The sequence below is a fragment of the Marmota marmota genome, unplaced genomic scaffold (assembly GCF_001458135.2).
Source record: "Marmota marmota marmota unplaced genomic scaffold, marMar, whole genome shotgun sequence".
Classification (NCBI taxonomy): Eukaryota; Metazoa; Chordata; class Mammalia; order Rodentia; family Sciuridae; genus Marmota; species Marmota marmota.
The window spans coordinates 10867537-10887961 of NW_026000164.1; the positions used below are offsets into that span (position 1 = coordinate 10867537).

The following is a 20425-nucleotide window of genomic DNA, read 5'->3' on the forward strand; positions in this document are numbered from 1 at the left end:
TAAGTTACTGAGGCTGGCCTCCAACTTGACAATCCTGCCTCAGCCTTTTGTTATCTTTACTTTTAAAACTAACGTCCTTTTAAATTGTTTCTCTTATTCTCTGCTTGTGACTACTAGTCTCCTGATCTCTCATAATTGAACTTTCAAAGTGTCACTCTGTATCTTGCCTTTTCCTCTTTCTCATAATCAGCCATTACCTTTTCCTTTTCATGTGTGTCTCAAACTGGTTCTCACTTATTGCCACCACCATTTAAATTTATATTGCCCACTTGAAGTACTTACTACATTTATCTCCTAAATGGATTTCCTTCCATTGATTTATCTATACTATCATCAGGATAATTTTCATAACACATTTATCATCCTCTCTTACTGTATTCTAAAACTTTCAGGGGATGGAGTTGTAGCTCAGTGAAAGAGCACTTGCCTAGCTTGTGTGACGCACTGTGTTTGATTCTCAGCACCACATATAAAAAAATAAAGGTCCATCAACAACTAGAAAATATTGAAAAAAAATTCAGTGATTTACCATTGATTACAAGATAAAGTATGAATTTCATTCATGTTCAGTCACCTATTATCCCACTAAAAAGATGTACTTTTGACTCTGAGCTAGGCAATTAGTAATTAAGGATGAATTGGGACATGGTCTTTGCCTTTAAAGAAGTCACAGTTTTAGTGGATGAATCAGAGATACAAATAAATAACCACAAAATATCTAATGAGAGTTTAGAGAATAATAAACTCTATCTCATTGGATGTAGGAATATTTAGCAGAGAAAGGATAACATTGAAGCCAGATTGTAAAAGATGATTGAGTAGGAGTTTATTAAGTATACCAGGTAGGGAATTAGGAGTATGAGATATCAGCTCTAGACTTTCGAAAAAGTGGTCACATGGAGGATAGATGAATGGGTATTGCATCTAAAGGCAGAATTGTCAATAATGTGGCTTTTGCAGTATTCTAAACAAGAGCCAGTAAAAGCTGAAACTGAAGTAGTAGCAATGGTGTCAAGATAGTGAGTTGAAGGAAAGGAGACTATAAATTAGTGAATTCAAGATAAGATTCCTAAGAATCTGTAAAATGGCTACTACTTATGAATGCTTACTGTGTACCAGATACTGTGATAGTGCTATAAATAAATTTTCTTGTTCTAGCCTCATATAAATTCATGGGTTAAGTACTATTATTATCTTTAGTTCACTGTTAAGAAAATTAGTATAAAGTAAGAGTGAGAGAGGATGATAAATTTACAGAGATTAAAGAGTACACCAAGACCACAACACACAGCTGATAAGTATATTTGAACCTGGCCTTCCTTTCTTATGCTTACCCATTATACTGTATAGTAGTAAAGGAGGGAATTGAAAGAAGAGGAAGAATAGCTAATGATGTCCTGCACAAGCTATGAGGAATTAAAGATGGATGGATATAGCTCTCTACAAACTGTATGACTTTATTGTCCACCTAATAGTGCCTACCTAGACACTTCTTTTTATGCCCAGTACATAAGAATTCAGAAATTATAGCTTATGTTATTATACAAATATTTATGGATGTAAAGGCAGGACCAAAAGTTCTTCTGATGGTTTTTGTTTATCATGCTGAAGGAAAGAAATGTAAGAGAAGAAACTACAAGAGAGTGGGAGAAAGTTTGAAATAATCAGATTTGGAAACTAGAACGTCCTGTTTAACCTGGAACAAGTAAAAAGATTGTTGAGGAGTTTTAAGAACACATTTGAGACTGAAAAATGCAAGTTCATGTTGGTACTAGCTGTAGGTTGTAAGAGTGGAGAAAGCCAAATTTGGTCAGTTCATAGTTGTTGTAAGTTTCGGGGTAGATGCAGCGAAAAGAAAGGGATATGGCCTTTCTCTTATGTGTCCTTGTGTCTAGAAGGCCCTTAACTATACTCCTTTTTTCCAACCCTCCCTCAGACATTTCTTCAAATGCTTCCCCAATGATAAAATCCTTTATGTAGGACTAAAAATCTTATTGCCAAAAGCACTTGGTTGACAGTAACTTAGCAACAAACTGATATCTCTTCTATAATATTTTAAGTTGTTGTAATTATATCATTTAATTTTCATGAGTGTACATTTCTCTTACAATGAGTATAAACTTTCAAAACCACAGAAAGTTAATGAGACTACCAGAATTTTGTATTTATTGGTAGCAACACCCCTAATACCTAGCACCTTGTTTGAAGTTTTATATGCGTATTTATTGATTATTCTGTAGAAAATGTTGAAGACTTTATGTGATACATTGAACATGACAGAAATATACCTATAAATAATATTCTTTGTTTTAGCTAGCAAACAAAAAGCTGCCTGTTGGCAAAGGGCCTATTTAGATACATTTGGGGCCATTCAATCCCTCACATTTAAATTAAACTGAGTAAGCAAACTAATCCAAGTTCTGCCTATCAAGGTCCAAATTGTACAACAGAGTGACTTCCCTACTACTAACACTGTTGTAACTGTATTTTAATAACAATGACAAATTTAATAAAATTCTTATTTGAGCTATTTTGATCTTTTTCCCTCTTTTGTAGTATGTCCTTGTGTATCCATATTTTATGATGGTATTCAGTGTACTTTTAACTTTGTATTTTTCATCTTATTGTGAATATGTTTCATGATTTAATCTTCATTATTGTTTTCATGGTTGCATAATACTTCATTAAATTGATACTCCATAACTTACTTAACCATAATTTGTCAAAATGCCTATCATTGGGAGATAATTATTTCTGACTTTTTAGTATGATGGATAATGCTGCACTAAACATCTTTGTGCATATCATTTTTTCTTCTGAATTATTTCCTTAGGAAAAATTCCCAGAAGTGGAATTACAGGATCAAAGGGTATGAACATTTTTATGGCTCTTAATATGTGCCAGTAGAATTTTCTTTAAGGATTGATGAAGCCATTGGTTTTGAATGGCCTGAAATGGATTTCAGCATTTGATCAGGACTAAAAATCCTTTCAGTTATAGGGTTAGTTTGACAAGTACTTCAAAATTTAGATTTTTATCATGTCCACTAGCTAATTTCATATTCTTTGTTTTGTGAAGTAATTGTAAGACAGGTGTTATTTTGAATTAACCTTTCTATTAATGTAGAGTGAAAATTCAGTGTTGCTATTATTTTCTTACCATATGCTTTGAATAAATATACTTTACTATTTATTTGTAGGACTTGATTAGAGACCAAGGGTTTCGTGGTGATGGAGGTAAGTAGTAAGTTCAGTTTAAAAAAAAAAAATGCTCAGGAAAAAATGCAATTGCTTTGCTGCTTATCTCCTTTATACTTGCTTCTTTCATGAAACACAGACACAGAGAAAAATAAGTAGCGAAAACCCAAATTTTTGTAGTATTTATCATTTATTGCTAATTTTAACTAATTCTTGACATGAATGGGAAATGAGAAAACACAAAAGGTAGTCTTAAATGTACCATCTGTAACTTAAATATTGCATCAAGAAGAGATCCTTAATTATTTTAACCACTTCGTTAACTTCTACCTCTCTTAAATGGAAATTGATAAATTTCCTTTGGGGTCCTCCATTCATACTTAAAACTTGATTTTGCTAAATCATGACTTGGATTGCCTGCCAGAGCTCCTTAGTTTGTCAGACACTTCCCTTCAACTTTCTGGAAGTGTTTGAAATGTACCTTTTATTGAATAGCTAGCCCAGAATGGAAAAGCTTACCCTTGGATTAGTCTAGTAAATAAAGCAAGCAAACAAGAAATTGCTGTATCTTTCAGAATTTTTATCTTAAGAAACATCGCTTAAGAAAAAACTTTTTATAAGAATTTATCCCATTTAATGTTTTCTCAGAGATGGTATTTAAGACTGCCTTGAAGTTTTCTTGCAGGAGGTCCTCTGTACTTCTCTAATAAGGAAGACCTGCAGTATCACGGACAGAGCTGGTCTCTTCATTGTGACCTTCTGTATCTTCAAAATATCTAAGCCCAGACTCAGAGATATTTTCTAAGTAAACATTGTATGAACCATCTTTTGTTATATTTCTGTACACCTATGAAGCTACCAAAATAATAAGCCTGCATTATGTACTCTGGACTTGGTATTGACTAGAGCACATAGTTATACAAAGGGTTTTTCCTTCTGTTTGTTATTCCATGAACCTGCCAATTTAATGTTGCTGCCAGTTTGACTTTCATATGTCTTAATAGCTGTGGCTTTTGATAATTTTGCCCAATACATCAAGCATTTAAATGTTGCCATCATGTTAGCATCACAGAGTTAACTTTGTCATAAACACTGCCTGCTTAGAATCTAAAATCAAGTGGCATTTCTTGTCCTTTTTATGAGTCACTTTTTAAAAAATGATTGGGATTTTATAAAAATAAGCAGGTTAAAGAAAAAAGTCCAGAATTATTTTGTGAAGCGGGCTTCAATTCATCTTATTTATTCCCCATGACTTCTTTCATTTCTTCTGTGTGTCTGTCTTCCTGTGTTTGCCTGCCCCTCTCTTTCTCTTCTAACAGCCCCCTTGAACCAGCTGATGCGCTGTCTTCGGAAATACCAATCCCGGACTCCCAGTCCCCTCCTACATTCTGTCCCCAGTGAAATAGTGTTTGATTTTGAGCCTGGCCCAGTGTTCAGAGGTAGTTGGGCTCTTCTTTCTTGTTTTCACCCAAAGCAAACTAAATATAAACTACAGATGCTGTTTGTGCCTCACCCTCACAGCGTGTGTTTGTAAGTGTGAGAGTTTTCAGTACTGAATTTCTGCTTGGCCTGGCTGGAATGCTCTGAATGTGCTTCTCACACATATTCACTACTACAAGTTTTCTGTATGCTGTCTGTCATATATTTTTAAGAGAGAAAAAAAATCTGAGCTGAGATTTTCCATCTTGTTATTTGTTATACTATTACATCTTGGTCTTGATAACTTAAACTCAGTGGGTGGGAACAAATAAGATGGGAGGGATCTTCAATATGGATTCCTTAAATTTTAATGTAGGTGATAACTTTGATTAACTATTTGTTAACAATCTTTGTGGTTTTTAAGAAAATTAAAATATAAATGGAAACCCCTATTAAAAATATTTTTGTTAGGCTTTTAGCTTTTTTTTTTTAATTTTGTAATATCAGCAATGCGTTTTGGGTTTTGTTTTCATTCTTTGCCCTAATATGGAATGTGTATATTTTATGAAAAAATAGGGAATTGTTTTTAAAACAGAAAGATTTATCATATATTTTGGATATTTCAGAATACTTCAGAAACTCAGAGTAGTTATACTCTAATTATACCTTAATAGGAAGAAAAAGTTAGCAGTATAATTTTACTCTGCCTTTTATTTTGCCATATTTTAGTTCTTAAACTGACTTTAAAATTTGAAGTCAAAGTTGGTACAGATGTCTGGCTACAAATATTTTTTTTAAAGAATTATCTGGGTGCAGTGGTGTATACCTGTGATCCCAGCAATTTAAGGAGCTGAGGAAAACCTGCCTATCAAAATAAAAAAAACGAAAAGGGCCCTGGCTAGGTCAGTGGTAGAGCATCCTACTATGTTCAACCCTAGTACTGCAAAAAAAAAAAAAAAAAAAAAAAGGAATTATATTTACTGGCTCTTGATCAATACTTTTTCAAAAAATAGTTGTAAATGGACACAATATCTTTATTTTATTTATTTTTTGTGGTGCAGAGGATCGAACCCAGTGCCTCACACATGGTAGGCAAGCGATCTACCACTGAGCTACATCCCCAGCCCCCTGTTACTTTTTTTTTTTATTAATTTTTTTATTTATATATGACAACAGAATGCATTACAATTCTTATTACACATATAGAGCACAATTTTTTCATATCTCTGGTTGTATACAAAGTATATTCACACCAATTCGTGTCTTCATACATGTACTTTAGATAATGTCCATCACATTCCACCATGTAGCAATGGTGTTTTCAGTTTTGCTCTCTCAGCCCAGCTGTTTCTCAGAAAAATCCATGAAATGGGATGGAAGTTCATCCAGTACTGAATAATATGATTAAACTAAGGAATAAAATGTTACTAAGTAGACCAGAACTGTGTCACCTGGGTAAGCGATTAAGACTATATGGTGTTGAAAATATCAATGGCAGGCAGAAAATGGATTATGCTCTAATTAAAAGACAAGTTAGACACCATTTTATTTTAGAAAACTGCCTGTGAGAGCATGGAAATTTCACATGCTATTATAGTATGATGTAACAATGGTAAAATTTCTACCCAGATTGAACTTTTTTTTTTTTTTTTTTTTTTTAAAGAAAGGAAGGAGCAATGTGGGATAATCACTTAGAAAGATTAAGATATTTCTCTTTTTTGGTACTGGAAATTGAACCCTAGGGTGCTTTACCATTGAGCTACATCCCTAGTTCTTTTTCGTTTTTATTTTGAGACAGGGTTTCACTAAGTTACCAAGGCTGGCCTCCAACTTGCAATCTTTCTGCCTTGGCCTCCTGAGTCCCTGGTATTACCAGGGTGCACCCCTGTACCCAGCCCATATTTAACATTGAAATGTTTGGGGTTTTTTTGACATCCTTGTTCTTTGAAAGACTATGGTCTCATCTCTACCATATGAGTTGTAATCTTTAAAATATATATATGTATATATTCCTGAAGAATATATATATATATATATATATATATATATATAAATATTGCCTAGAAATCTTAGTCCTATTCAGCTGTATTCAAGCCTGACTCATTGTCCTGAGCCCCTCTGAACCAGATGCAACTATACATAGACTTAGGATGTTTACCACTGAGTCAGTATTTGGAAATGTGCCCATCAGAAAGGTTCTAATCTTACCAACTGAGTCCACTTCCAAAGAGTACTCCTTGGGCTTACTTGGCATACAAAATATTGGCATTTGTAGTAACTTGCCTAAAAGGCCATAACATTTACTTTATACTTACTTTTAAATGCAGAGATTTTCAGAAAATTTTAAGGAAACCTACTTGGCTTTGCTTACAGTCATTTTGTTATAAAGGTAACAAATAATCTATATTAGTCCAAAAAAAAAAAAAAAACCTCCAGGAACTACTGACACTGATCAATATTTCTTAAGTAGTAAAGCTTATAGTTTGGGGTTGTATTTAAATATTAGTGGCTAATATGAACAAGCCCTATATTTTCAATATTAAGGTAACATTAGAAAATATTTCCTTTTGGGGGTTTCCATATTTTTTAATATTGATTGGCTATTGAGGTAATACAATTAAAAGTTTCTATTTAAAAATGTGTTATATAGGCTTTTTAATTGACTTCACTTTTTAAATTTTTCTTCAAAGACAAATTTTTTTTTATTAAGAGAATTTTTTTCCCTAGACTTTGGACTAGGAAAAGTTAAACCAATAATATATCTATCATTAGATGTTTTAAAACTGTAATTAAGTTGGCCAGAAAACTAAAAAAAAATTAGTACTAATCACCAATAGGCCTCTTTTGACTTGTTTTTTTCAAAAGGTCAGTATTTGAACATATACTACATTTTAATAGCAAGTTTAAGTCCAAATCTAAGTCCCCCCTTGCACTTTGTGCACCCCCTGTTAAAGGAACTCGCTCCCTTGCTCCTCCTTAATGGATACATTTTCCCTAATTTAGGATCAACCACAGGTTTGTCTGCAACCCCACCTGCCTCATTACCAGGCTCACTCACTAATGTGAAAGCCTTACAGAAATCTCCAGGACCTCAGCGGGAAAGGAAGTCATCTTCCTCCTCAGAAGACAGGAATAGGATGGTAAGAATATTTATCTTTTTTTCACCGGAATCCTTTCTTTTTTGAAATCAGAGCCACATAAATGTCACTTTTAGATATGTTATATCTGTATATGATAAAAAATTCCCCTATCAAATTTAACAGTTGATTTTTGCTTAAGCATATTCCCACAACACCAATTTTCATTTTCATCTCCAATGTAAAAGGCAGTTTTGGAAGAGTAACAGTAGCATTCTGTTTCTAATAAGAAAAAAGAGCCAGGCATAGTGGTACACACCTGTAATCCCAGCTATTCAGGAAGCTGAGACAAAGATAGCAAGTTTGAGGCCAGCCTCAAACAAGACCCTGTCTCAAAATGAAAAATAAAAAGGGCTGAGGGACGTGGCTCAGTGGTAAAGCACCCCTGGGTTCAAACCCCAGTACCTAAAATAAAATAAGGAAAAAAGAGTAAATAAAGTTTTGGAAAGCATGATTAAGCATACATATTCTAAAGGCTGAACTACAATTCAAAAATCTATGAAGTGACATTTTTCCCTATTTGAAAAATTAACTTTCTGCTACTTGTTGGGAAGATGATCCTTTAACCCTACCAAAGTAATTGGAGATATAGATAGATAGATAGATAGATAGATAGATAGATAGATAAATAGATAGATAGATTTTTTTTTAGAGAGAGACCAGTTCAGATCTATGAGAAAATTTAACTCTGACTAGAAAAAAGTAACTAGAAAAATTGTCTCCTGTTACTATAACATATTAGGTTAAATTTTTAGGTATTTGGAGGCAAAAACTTATCACAAATACATAATATTTATCTTGCCCTTATAGTCCTCCAAATAATACAAAACTGGTTTTTCTTATTAATTTTAATAATAGGCATTTCTCACACATGCTCAATAAATAATTTTCATTTTTAAATAAATTGTTTCTATCCAAGTCTGACTTGTCTTAATTTTGTTTTGTATTTTTAGTCATATTTTAAAAAAAATTTTTTTTTAGTTGTTGATAGTTATTTTATTTATTTTTATGTGGTGCTGAGGATCAAACCAGTGCCTCACACATGGTAGGCAAGCGCTCTACCACGGAGCCACAACCCCAGCTCCTAGTCATACTTTTAACTATTATTTCTTCAGCTTTTGGTGAAAGAAGCGATATTATCTTCCTCATCTTGCTCCTCTCAGGCTTAGGTTAATATACTTCACATGGAACATAAGGTTTCCCCTTTTTGTTTGGTTGGCCTAACTTGACTTTTGCACTATTTTTATCAAGAAAACACTTGGTAGACGGGATTCAAGTGATGATTGGGAGATTCCTGATGGACAGATCACAGTGGGACAAAGAATTGGATCTGGATCATTTGGAACAGTCTACAAGGGAAAGTGGCATGGTATGTATGTAATATTGTTGACGTAGTCACAAGTCTCACAGTAATAGTATATGTGTAACCATTTTATTTTTAAAAATCAAAGAATACTCACTGTTTGCATCATTTTCATCAGATGCAGAAGTTCTCCCAAACTGTAACAAGAATTATGGGAAATAAAACCTAGGTTCACAGCAATCAGGACTCCTTTCATTATATTACTAATTATTTATTTATTTGTGTTTGTGTTGCTAGGGATCAAACCCAGGGCCATGCCCATACTAGACAGTTGTTCTCCCACTGAGCTATATGCCCAGCCCTTTTTATTTTTATTTTGAGAGGGTCTCATTAAGTTACCCAGACTGGCCTTGAACTTGTAGCTCTCCTGCCTCATAGTAATTGGGAGTACAGGCATGTGGCGCCCTGCCTGACTGCAGTAATAATTTTTTAAAATTAAGATTCTCCAGATTAGCTGTTCCCCAAAATCTGGGTTGGTTTCTGTTTTTTTTGTTTGTTTGTTTTGTTTTGTTTTGTTTTTTTAATACAAGCGTTTGAACCCAGGAGCTTTAACCACTGCACCACATCCCTAGCCCTTTTTTCAAATATATATTTTATTTGGAGACAGGGTCTCCTTGAGTTGCTTAGGGCCTTGCTAAACTGCTGAGGCTGCCTCAGTCTCCTGAGCTGCTGGAATTACAGGTGTGTGTCATCACGTTAAATTGACCATATTTAGAGATGTGATTGTAGTGCTGCTGGTGGGAAAATAAATTGTTACAAATTTTCTATAAGACAATTTGGCAGTATGTCTATTGAGCCATTATTTGTATTATTATAAACATTATTATTATATATAATTTGGCAATATGTATATTGATGACATCCTTAGGAAGTAATGGGACAGGAATGAATAATCATGTATAAAAGTAAATTCATTAAGATTTAGTAAGAATGCAAAATGAAAATTAAAAAAGATTAGATAAATAGATAAATAAATTGGATCCATACATGATTGTATAGGATTTTTCAAATGATATGCTAGAATTACATTTATTGATATGGAAGGTGTCTTTGGTGTATTAAATTGTATAAAAGCAGCATGTGTAATACCCCATATATGTTATATATATAATATAAAAAATTTCTATCAGAAGTTTACTATATTTCTCATTTTTTTATATATTCATAAATATTCACCCTGCATTCATATATAAGCCTTATCATTCATATATAAAATGTCAGTGAGTGGCATTATGGTAATTTTTTTCTGGGTGCTTTCAAAATGTTTTTAAACATTGGTTTTAAGTGGTAGGTAAGTTATATGGTACCACTGATAAAATGAATGTTGTATTATATTGATAATTAAAAGAAATCAATAATATATATATAAAAGCTTAATGTACATATAAAAAAATGCATGTAAGTATACAAGTAGCTGAAATCTCAAAAAGTGAATAGATAGCCATGATCAACAAACAGAACATTATTGTCATACTAGAAGCTCCCCTGATGCCCCTTTCCAGTCACTCCTCCCCCAAGGTTAGCTACCAACCTGACTGCAACAGGAATCATACAGCATGTACCCTTCAGTGTCTGGCCCCTTATGTTGTATGCAAGATTCATCTGTATTGTTGTTGGAAGTCATTCATTCTCTCTGTTAATTTTTCAATGTGTAAGCTGATTTCTTCTTCCATCTACTGTGTAATGAGCATTTGGATGGTTTCCAGTTTGGTGCTATTCCAATGATGTTGCTATGAATATTTTTTTTTATATCTTTCAGAGAACATATAAATCTATTTTTGCTGGGTATACATACCTTGGAGAAAATTGTAGGACCATATGATGTGCATATGTCCAGTTTTATAGATACTACCAGCAATATTACAAAGTGGTTGTACCAATTTTCACTTTTAGTGGTAGTGTGTAAGAGTTATGGCTGTTTTACATAAACTTTTTTAAATTAGCTATAATTTTAAACATTTTTCTAATGAAAAGCATCATAAATAATCCATAACTTTGTACATAATGTTAACTGCTCTGATAAAGAAGTTTGAAGTTTTCAACTTTAAGCCAAGCTCCACTGGGACTCTTATCTCTAGTTTCAGTGTTCATTTAGTAAATATATCTCATTGAGTATTGTTAAATAATTGGAAAAATACTCTGGGTACTTACTTAAACTAAATTTCCAGGGAAAACAAGGTTGTCTATTTGGGGGTTGGTCTTTTGAAATACTAGTATAGGAGTATTGCTGTTAATTTCATTTTTATCCTTCAAAAATTAATGCAGTTTAGACAGTTAGGCATAATTTATTTGTAGTTTAACAGTGTTATGGATTTACCAATTATTATAATTAGTGGAAATCCCCAAGAATGTTTTATAGTTTTAAATTTTTAAAATTGGAATGACATTTGGAATGATGATTACCTTTTAGGTGATGTGGCAGTGAAAATGTTGAATGTGACAGCACCCACACCTCAACAGTTACAGGCCTTCAAAAATGAAGTAGGAGTACTCAGGTGAGCGTATGCAAATTACTGTTTTTAGGAGAAAGAAGTTATTATTATTAGCTCCTGTTTTCTGGTGGTAGCCACTATTAGCTTTACAATTTACTCAAAATGAATAAGTATATAGAGCCATAGGATGTCTAATTTTATTTTCTTTCAGCTTATTCTTTTAAGTGGTATTCATATTATTTGGTATAGCTGAAGAAAACTTAATTCTACACTGAAGTAATGAAAATATAGTATTGTGGCCATGTGAAATAGTAGTTTCACTTATGGAAATAATGCTCTCAAAATTCTAAGTGTTTCAGAATATCTTTTAGAGATTGCATTTACTCCTGTGCCTAGAACTTATGGAACATTTACAAATGAGAGTAAGTTCAAAGTAGGACAACTTAAATGGGGAAGATTCTAGAACTGTAATTTGGAAAGACGGCGAGTCAACAAAACTGAGGATATTTAATCCAGAGAAGACTGTTAGATTTAAAAGGATACTGAGTTGCTACCTTATATTCCAGAAAGCAGAAAAGGGAAGAAAGTTGTGGAGGTTGGAGGAAAATGATTTTGTCTCACAAGAAAACTTTCTAATACTAGAACCATTTAAGCAGAAAAGTGGGTAGGGTAGCTCTATTCAATTAGTGAGCTTCCCATAAATTCAAGGTATTAAGCAACCTCTGCTTACTTGTCAGATATATTTTTTTTAAAAAGACATTTCTGAATAGGATGGGTGATTAGATAATTAATTAGATAATTCATCTAAAATGCTTTTTATTTGTTTTAATACCATTTTCTGTTCATCTTACTGCTTGACTACTTTGACTCCCTTTTAAGAATTGCTAAAGTTTATTGGCATTTACTATTTACCATCACTTTACTTTTACAGGAAAACACGACATGTGAATATCCTACTCTTCATGGGCTATTCCACAAAGCCACAACTAGCTATTGTTACCCAGTGGTGTGAGGGCTCCAGCTTATATCACCATCTCCACATCATTGAGACCAAATTTGAAATGATCAAACTTATAGATATTGCACGGCAAACTGCACAGGGCATGGAGTAAGTTCCATTCTGTTAAATCTCTTGTAAATTCCTTTTGAAGACAATTGAAGATGTTTTAAAGACTTGATACTTCTTTTGGATTGCATTTTAAATTACTGTTCAGCAGTATAAGGACACTAATGACTAACAATATGATACAGAAATATAAAGCAGTCTTTTCCTAGTGCAGTCATCAAAACCTACAGTGACGAATACCAATAATTTCATAGTAAATATACAGCTGAGTGTTTCACATTCAGTGATTTAAGTAAGCAGTAGAGACTCAGGGAACAAAAATAGATAAAAAAACTTTTTTAACAATTGTATATATGTATATGTGTATATACTTATATGTATATGTAATAATTGCTAATTATCCTTTCAAATCATTTTCACTAAGTGCCCAAATTTTTTATTGCAAATAGGTCATTTAATAAGTTAAAATGAAAATCCTCATTCTCATTCTTTTTGAGGTCTTCAGGTTTAGAGAGATATATATGTATATGTGTATATATGTATGTGTGTGTGTATATATATATATGTATATATATATATAATTTTGTGGCATAGTTGAAAATATAGTTAATTTTAAAATTTGCATAGCTTAAAATGGAGAACTGACTTACAAGATAAATTCTGCATATAACTCTTAAGTGCAAATAAATACGTAAACCAAAAGATAAAATTAAAATTTGAAAACACATGAAATTCAATAAAGTAAACTAAGCATACTTTTAAAATATCCTAATTTAATATTTTGTAGTATACAAATTGTTTTCACATGCATAGATTGTCCTTTAATGTTATGAAGTAGATATTTTTATTTTCTTTTTACAAATAAGGAAACAGTCTTTTAAGTGACTTGTATAAGGACACACATTTAATAAATAGCAGAAAAGTTGTTTAACTCAGGATTTCCAATACCAACATTTTTTCCCTAAAAACCACTATGCTTTTTTTTTTATTATAAAATTAGAATAAAAGGATATATGCAGGGGCTGGGTTGTGGCTCATTGGTAGAGTATTTACCTAGCACTAGGTTCAAACCTCAACACCACATAAAAATGAAATAAAGAGATTGTGTCCATCTACAACTAAAAAATAAATATTAAAAAAAATCACTTATAGAAAGTTGGTGTTGGAGCCAGGACTAAAAACTGGACCTTGTTCTTAAGTATTCCCTCTTCACCACCTTCCCTGGCTCAAAACCAGGTAATATATCTGTAATTTTAGACTGTTTACAAACCTACTTTCAGCCAAAATGCTATACTGCATATTATTACTTTATTTAGAACCGTTCTACTTGTCTACTAAACTTAAAACACTCTCACCCTTTCAGATAAGTTGGAATCTGTATCTGTTCAAATCTAAATTTGAGGAGTAAACCATGGCAAAAACAATAAACATTCAGCAAAAAAAAAACAACTTATTTTCTTTCCCCCCACTGATCTCTTTCCTGTTTCTTTAACAGGCCAGGCATGTTCTGTCAGCACATTTGTACTTGTTCTTTTCTATTTAATATACTTATGCTACAAATGTCCTTAAATTCTCTTTTCAAATATCCCTTCTTTTTTTTAAGACATGCCTTCTCAGATCACTTTAGATAAATAACAGGTCCCCCGCCCATCATGTCACTCTCTATTGCCCCTACCCGTTCGTTTGTTTTGTTGTTTAACACCCAATCCTACGTGACTTGCTTTTCTCATTGTCTGCCCCCTTCACTAGAATGCAAACTGTATGAGGGCGGGACTTTGTTTTGTTTGTTTCTTTATGCCTAATGCCTGGAATGGGGCCTGGCCTGGAATAGGTACACAATACGTATCTGTGACATGAAGAAATGCATGACTACACACAACTCTTTGTTATTGATAGGTTCGTCTTCCAGAAGAGAGAAAAGCCAAATTCTTCTCATATCAAAACTGAGAAATGTCAAAGAAAATAAATAATAGCCAAAGAAGTAATAAAAGTGAATAATAGAAGGGAAAAGGGTTTATAATATAAAGAGGCAGCAAAATACAGTATTATAAGTTGTTTTTAGTGAGACACAGTTCACACTTCTGTAATCCCAGCTACTTGGGAGGTTGAGACAATAGGATCTCAAGTTCAAGGCCAGCATGTGGAATTTAAAATTTCAAGAGCCTGTCTCAAAATAAATTTAAAAGAAAAATCTAGCAACAGTGAAAGGGCAATGAAGTACCAGTGAAAACAAGTGAAACAAGTGACTGTAGAAAAGAACACTATCATATTGGAATTGTGTAGTGTGGAAAATTGTCAGGGAAAAGGTGATATTTTCCCATCACTTTATGGTTTAAAATTGTGCAGTCTATCTACTCCAAAACACTTTGTTTACATTTTAAAATTGTTCTCATTCTGTAATGAGTGTGCCTCACACACACATTCATATTCTCTCTCTCTCTCTCTCTCTCTCTCTCTCTCTCTCTCTCTCTCCCCCCCCATATATATGTATATATATATGTGTGTATATATGTGTGTGTGTGTGTGTATACATATATATATATTAAAAAAATATGTGTACACGCGCGCACGCACACACACACATTTCCATCAGGTTTATCCTAGATTTTAGTACCTGAAAAAGTACAAATTATAAACTGTAGAACCTCTAGCAGAGTTTACTTTTTATTACAAGCTTAAAATTAACCAAATAAAGTACAGTTTCTCCCCTCCCCCCCTTTTTTTGTTCCTTTTTATAAGATGGTTATATGCTTCTGGATAAATGTACCAACACATCGTACATTCCTGAAGACTTTGACAGATTGAAAATTATCCTATTACAGTGGCTTTGTGGGAACTGGATTTGTAGATCAGTGTTAAAGCACTCACCTAGCACGTGTGAGGCCCTGGGTTTGATCCTCGGCACCACATAAAAACAAGTAAATAAAATAAAGGCATTGTGTCCAATTACACCTAAAAAATAAATATTAAAAAAAAATGGCTTTGTGCCAGGCATGGTAGCACTAACAGTTAAGTCCACTTAACAGTGTACTTTTACAAAGCCCTCATTTCAGAATAGTCTGCCCACTGAATGTTTTCTATGTTCTATTTAAAATTATCTTTTTTGACTGTACACCACATTTCATTCTTACGTCCCAAGGCATAAGCAAAACAGGAATACCCTAACACATTGCTGGATTGTGGCCACTTAAAAAATAAAATCTTCAATAATTAGAAAAGCAGAACCACTGTGACATTCCAATGGTGTTATCTTTATTGGTGGGCTACAGACTACAAGCAAACAATTAATGGGTGATATTTTTCCTGGGTGATTTTGTCTTTTTTTTACAAAAAGTACTTCAGAGACAGGAAAGAATATCCTAGGGTCACTTGAACAAAGCCATTCTTATAATTGTTAATTATAGATTAACTCTATATTTAGAAGTCAAAATTTATCCGGTCTGTTTTATCATCTTCTCACCTGCCAGTCATTGATTCAGGCTAAGGACCAAGTTATTTTGAGAATATTGTCATTAAAGAAATTTCAGGTATGGTCACTACATCAGGCCATTTCTTTGTAGGACTTATAATTTCAGAGGGTATAGTTTTTAATTTAGCTTTACTAGAAAATGTACTAAATGTTAAATCAGGGAAGCACATAGAGAAAGTCATGGCCTGGTGGTATGCTCACAGAAGCATTATATTCTGAAAATAAGATGATTAAAAAGAATTTTGAGATAAACTGCAACTGGCTTTTTTAAACAATGAAGAGTATGCCTCCTTTATTCATAAATAAACCTCATGAAAGGAAGATAAAAGGTGAATTTTAATTGAAAAGATGATGAACTTATAAGAGTAATTGAATTCTAATTAGTCAAAGAATACTTAGAGTAAAAATGATTTTTAGATAAGAGGATGCTGATAATAAGGAAAATGCAAGGTAAAACAAAAAGGCATTGTTTTCACCTGCTAGAATTAGCAGAATGCCTAAATTTTGACAAGATCAAATGTTCATAAAAATTAGGGAAATTAATCACTGGGACATTCTGAATGGGACAAACCACACTGAGGGCATATCTGTAAGAACAGAAAAATGCTTGTTATATCTCCAGAAACACTAGTTTTTGTTCTAAGAGATGTGTTCTGGAAGAGATGTAATAATTTCATATTGTTAAAATCGTTTGTGTTAGTAGAAGAACAGTAAATAAATATTGGCACATATATATAGTGGAATAACAGTTAAAAGAAATGAACAGTTAAAAGCGATACAATATAAAGTTAATTGAGAAAAGTAGCTGCTGCACAAAACCACTTAAATTTTTTAAACAGCATTTTTTTAATTTTTGGATTTTTTTTGAAAATGGTGCACACCTATGTATAAAAAAAATAAAATAAAAGTGTTGAAATAAGAATTAACACATACCAGTTCAGCAGTGGTTGCCTCCAGGAATGACAAAAAGGGATCAGGATGGGGGCAGCTATCACGGAGAAATAGCACTAATTGTTTCTTCCTTTTAATAACAAAAAAGATTTTATAGTTAAATTTTACTTTTATAACTTTTTTATAAGTATAGACTTTGAAAAATGATTAGCAATAAATCATTAAATGATATGGTGAAACTATGAATGATTCATATATTATACAATTTTTAATTTCAAGGCAAATTTTATTACAAGGAACTATAAAAACATTACAAAAATTTCAGAGAATATAAACACAAAGTATCAGTAAACTATCATCAAGAGATATCTTTAATACATTGATGTATGTTATGTATCCTTTCATTAATTGTGTATTATAATACTCTACACTGTGGTTTTGTTATTGGTTTTTAAGTATGGAATAATACTGGGTTTGCCTTCTTCAATCACTCTTATTTTGAACCTCTTTACTAGTTAGTAAATATTATGTTCTGATCACAGTGTTCTACATACTACTAACTCACTATTTCCTTCTTTTTTTTTTTTAATACGAAGTATGTTCTCCAGTTTTAAACATACACACAGACATGGCCAGGCACAGTGGCACACGCCTGTAATCCCAGCGGCTCCAGAGGCTGAGGCAGGAGGATCTCGAGTTCAAAGCCAGCTTCAGCAAAAGTGAAGCGCTAAGCAACTCAGTGAGACCCTGTCTCTAAATAAAATGCAAAATAGGGCTGGGGATGTGGCTCAGTGGCCAAGTGCCCCTGAGTTCAATCCCCAGTACCAAAAAAAAAAAAAAAGATACACTGACATTTATTTATGTATTTAACAATTATATACACTATATTCAGACTATGTACATACAGACTTTATATAATGTACTTTTTATAGACTCCCTCATTTACTCTTCAGCAACCCTGTGAAGTAGATGCAATTACTATCCCCATTTTACTGATGAAGAAACCAGAATATAGAAAGGTCACATAACTTGCCCCACATAGTTTGGCTCCAGAGAGCAGTCTCTTAACCTTTGTACCATGTTGTTTTTCCAACTTATTTAATTCTTCCAACAACCCCAGTGGGTCCGTAATGTCAAGCTGATGCATCACTCTTCCTGTCTCCTAGAGACTGTCATTACCTCCTCTGTCCTTAGACCTCCAAAACCGTTTTCCAGTAATAGTCCCCTGGTGACCTTGCTGACCATTTCTTTAAGAAAATTGGAAGCACCTGCTATAACACCCACCCACCCACCCATCCACCTACCTGCCTTCATGCCAAGTTGTTTTTCACTAAGAATCAAAGCTAACCACTCCACTGTGGTCCAGATCCCATCCCATTGTGGTCCAGATCCCATTCTCTTTTGCTACTCAGAAAGGTCTTTTTAGTCAATGCTCTTATCTCTTGTTCATCAACAGTTTTTCCTTTGCTCCTGAATAACCTCCCTAAAAATCTTTCTTACAATGCACATTTGGCAGAATGCTTACAGTTGTTAATCTAGGTAGAAGATATATGAGGTGTTTATTGTATGCTTTCAACTTTCCTATATGTTTAAAATTTTCATAATAAATAAGTTGTGAGGGACTCTCTCTTAATACCGCTGTCCTCTTCAGCTATCTCATTCCTCTTCAATAAAGCCTCTTAAGAAAGAGTTGATATTCATTGTTTAGTTTCTCTCCTCTCTTTTTATCTTGGAACCCACTCCAGTCAGGCTTTGGCCCCCTCCACTCCACAAAACACTTATAATAATATAGTTACTGATGACCTCCATGTTACTAGATCTAATGGTTAAATTTTCAGTCCTCAGTTTATTTGATCTTTCAGAAACAGAATGTAGTTAATCACATCCTTCTACTTGAAACATGTTCTTAATTGATTGATTAATCCTGTTCTTAATGTCTTGGTATTCAAAATCTGGATAGTATCTGTACCACCTGGCAACTTTTTAGAAATGCTAAATCTTAGTTACCACCCCAAATCCACTGAATTGAAGTCTACATTTTAACAAGATCCCCAAATGATTTACATGGATATTGAAGTCTTGAAGAACAATACATTAAAGTATATTCTCCTTGTTGTCCCACTACCATCTGTTCATCAGTTGCTTTCTCAACCCCCTGGAGATCTCATCTAATTTAATGGTTTGAAGAACCATCTAAATAACATTTATCGAGCCTGCATACCTGTAATTCCAGTGACTCAGGAAGCTGAGATAGGAGGATCTCGAGTTCAAAGCCAGACTCGGCAACTTAGTGAAGTACCTACAACTCAGTGAGACATTGTCTCTAAATATAAAAAAGGGCTGAGGATGTGGCTGAGTGGTTAAGTACCCCTGAGTTAAATAACCCAGAACCAAAAAATAAATAAATTAATTAATTAAAAATAAATAAAATAAATAAATAACATTTATCTGCCAGTCTCCGGTCAGTTCATTTTGTTTGTACTCAAGATTCATACTTAATATCTGCTGTCTAATGGGCCCCTCAAATTTAATACATATAAAACTAAGCTGCTTGTCTTTTTCTTTGAGTCCATTCTTCCTATATTCTATTTCTCTCAGCAACTTGCAGTTGTTCTTTGAGCTGTTTACATAGATCAAATATTACAATGATCCATGAATTGTTCTTTTTTTCACAGCACACAGTCATCAACTCTCATTGGGATCTTCTGCTTTTATCTCCAAGACAGAGAACAGTTGTTGCTTAGCAAATAGTGGGCTTTCATTAAATGTGGTTAAAAAAATAAGAAGAAAAACAACCCAGCAAGATAAACATTATCACCTCCATATTATAGATTAGGAATTCAAACCCCTAATCTTTAAATTATAAATGTACCCAAGGTTATATGGCTATTAAGGGACATAGTTGGATTTCAAACTCAAATCTATGTGCTCAAAACCCATGTTCTTTCTGCCATGCCTATCTGGTCATGTCACTTAAGTACTCTGGGTTCTTAAATTCCCATCTTCATAATTTGGAATTATTGGCTTTTTGCATGCCTCACAAATAAAGAAGTGAGGGTTAGAAAATCAAATAACATGAAAATATTCTGAAAACTTTAAAATGCTATATGAATACAAAAAGGGTGGTGTTTTCTTACAGAAGTGCTTTAGTTTTTGCTTTTGTTTTAAAGTTATCAGTCCACTTCAAATTAATTTTTGTATGTGTTATGACATATCTGTCAAGGTTTATTTTTTTTCCTACATGAATATCCAGTTGTTGCAGCAATATTTGTTATAAAGAGTGTTCTTTCCTCCACTGAGATACCTTGCTTTTGTAAATAAACAAATGTCATGCCTCTCATTTTATATTTGGACTTGGGAATGTTTGAAATAAACTTAAATAAAAGAAAGAATAGCATGGTTTTTGCTATTCCAGACAAAAATAGGATGTGCTGAAAAATAGAGATAGGCA

The 20425-nt window shown here is 33.2% G+C and overlaps 1 protein-coding gene across 11 annotated transcripts in view; it reads left to right on the forward strand.

Annotated features, from left to right (window-relative positions):
- Positions 1-20425, forward strand: part of Braf (B-Raf proto-oncogene, serine/threonine kinase) — a 111451-nt gene that overhangs the window by 50800 nt on the left and 40226 nt on the right. For 5 of the 11 annotated variants that reach the window (XR_007341834.1, XM_048786818.1, XM_048786820.1 and 2 more), the window contains 7 exons: positions 2834-2869; positions 3200-3236; positions 4517-4636; positions 7620-7756; positions 9005-9122; positions 11527-11611; positions 12480-12656. Coding sequence is in view for 10 of the 11 variants with exons in the window: in XM_048786818.1 (XP_048642775.1) it covers positions 2834-2869; positions 3200-3236; positions 4517-4636; positions 7620-7756; positions 9005-9122; positions 11527-11611; positions 12480-12656 (710 nt within the window). In the remaining variant the exon portion in view is untranslated. The remainder of the gene's footprint in view (positions 1-2833; positions 2870-3199; positions 3237-4516; positions 4637-7619; positions 7757-9004; positions 9123-11526; positions 11612-12479; positions 12657-20425) is intronic. The other 6 variants (XM_048786819.1, XM_048786826.1, XM_048786821.1 and 3 more) reach the window with 3 other exon arrangements.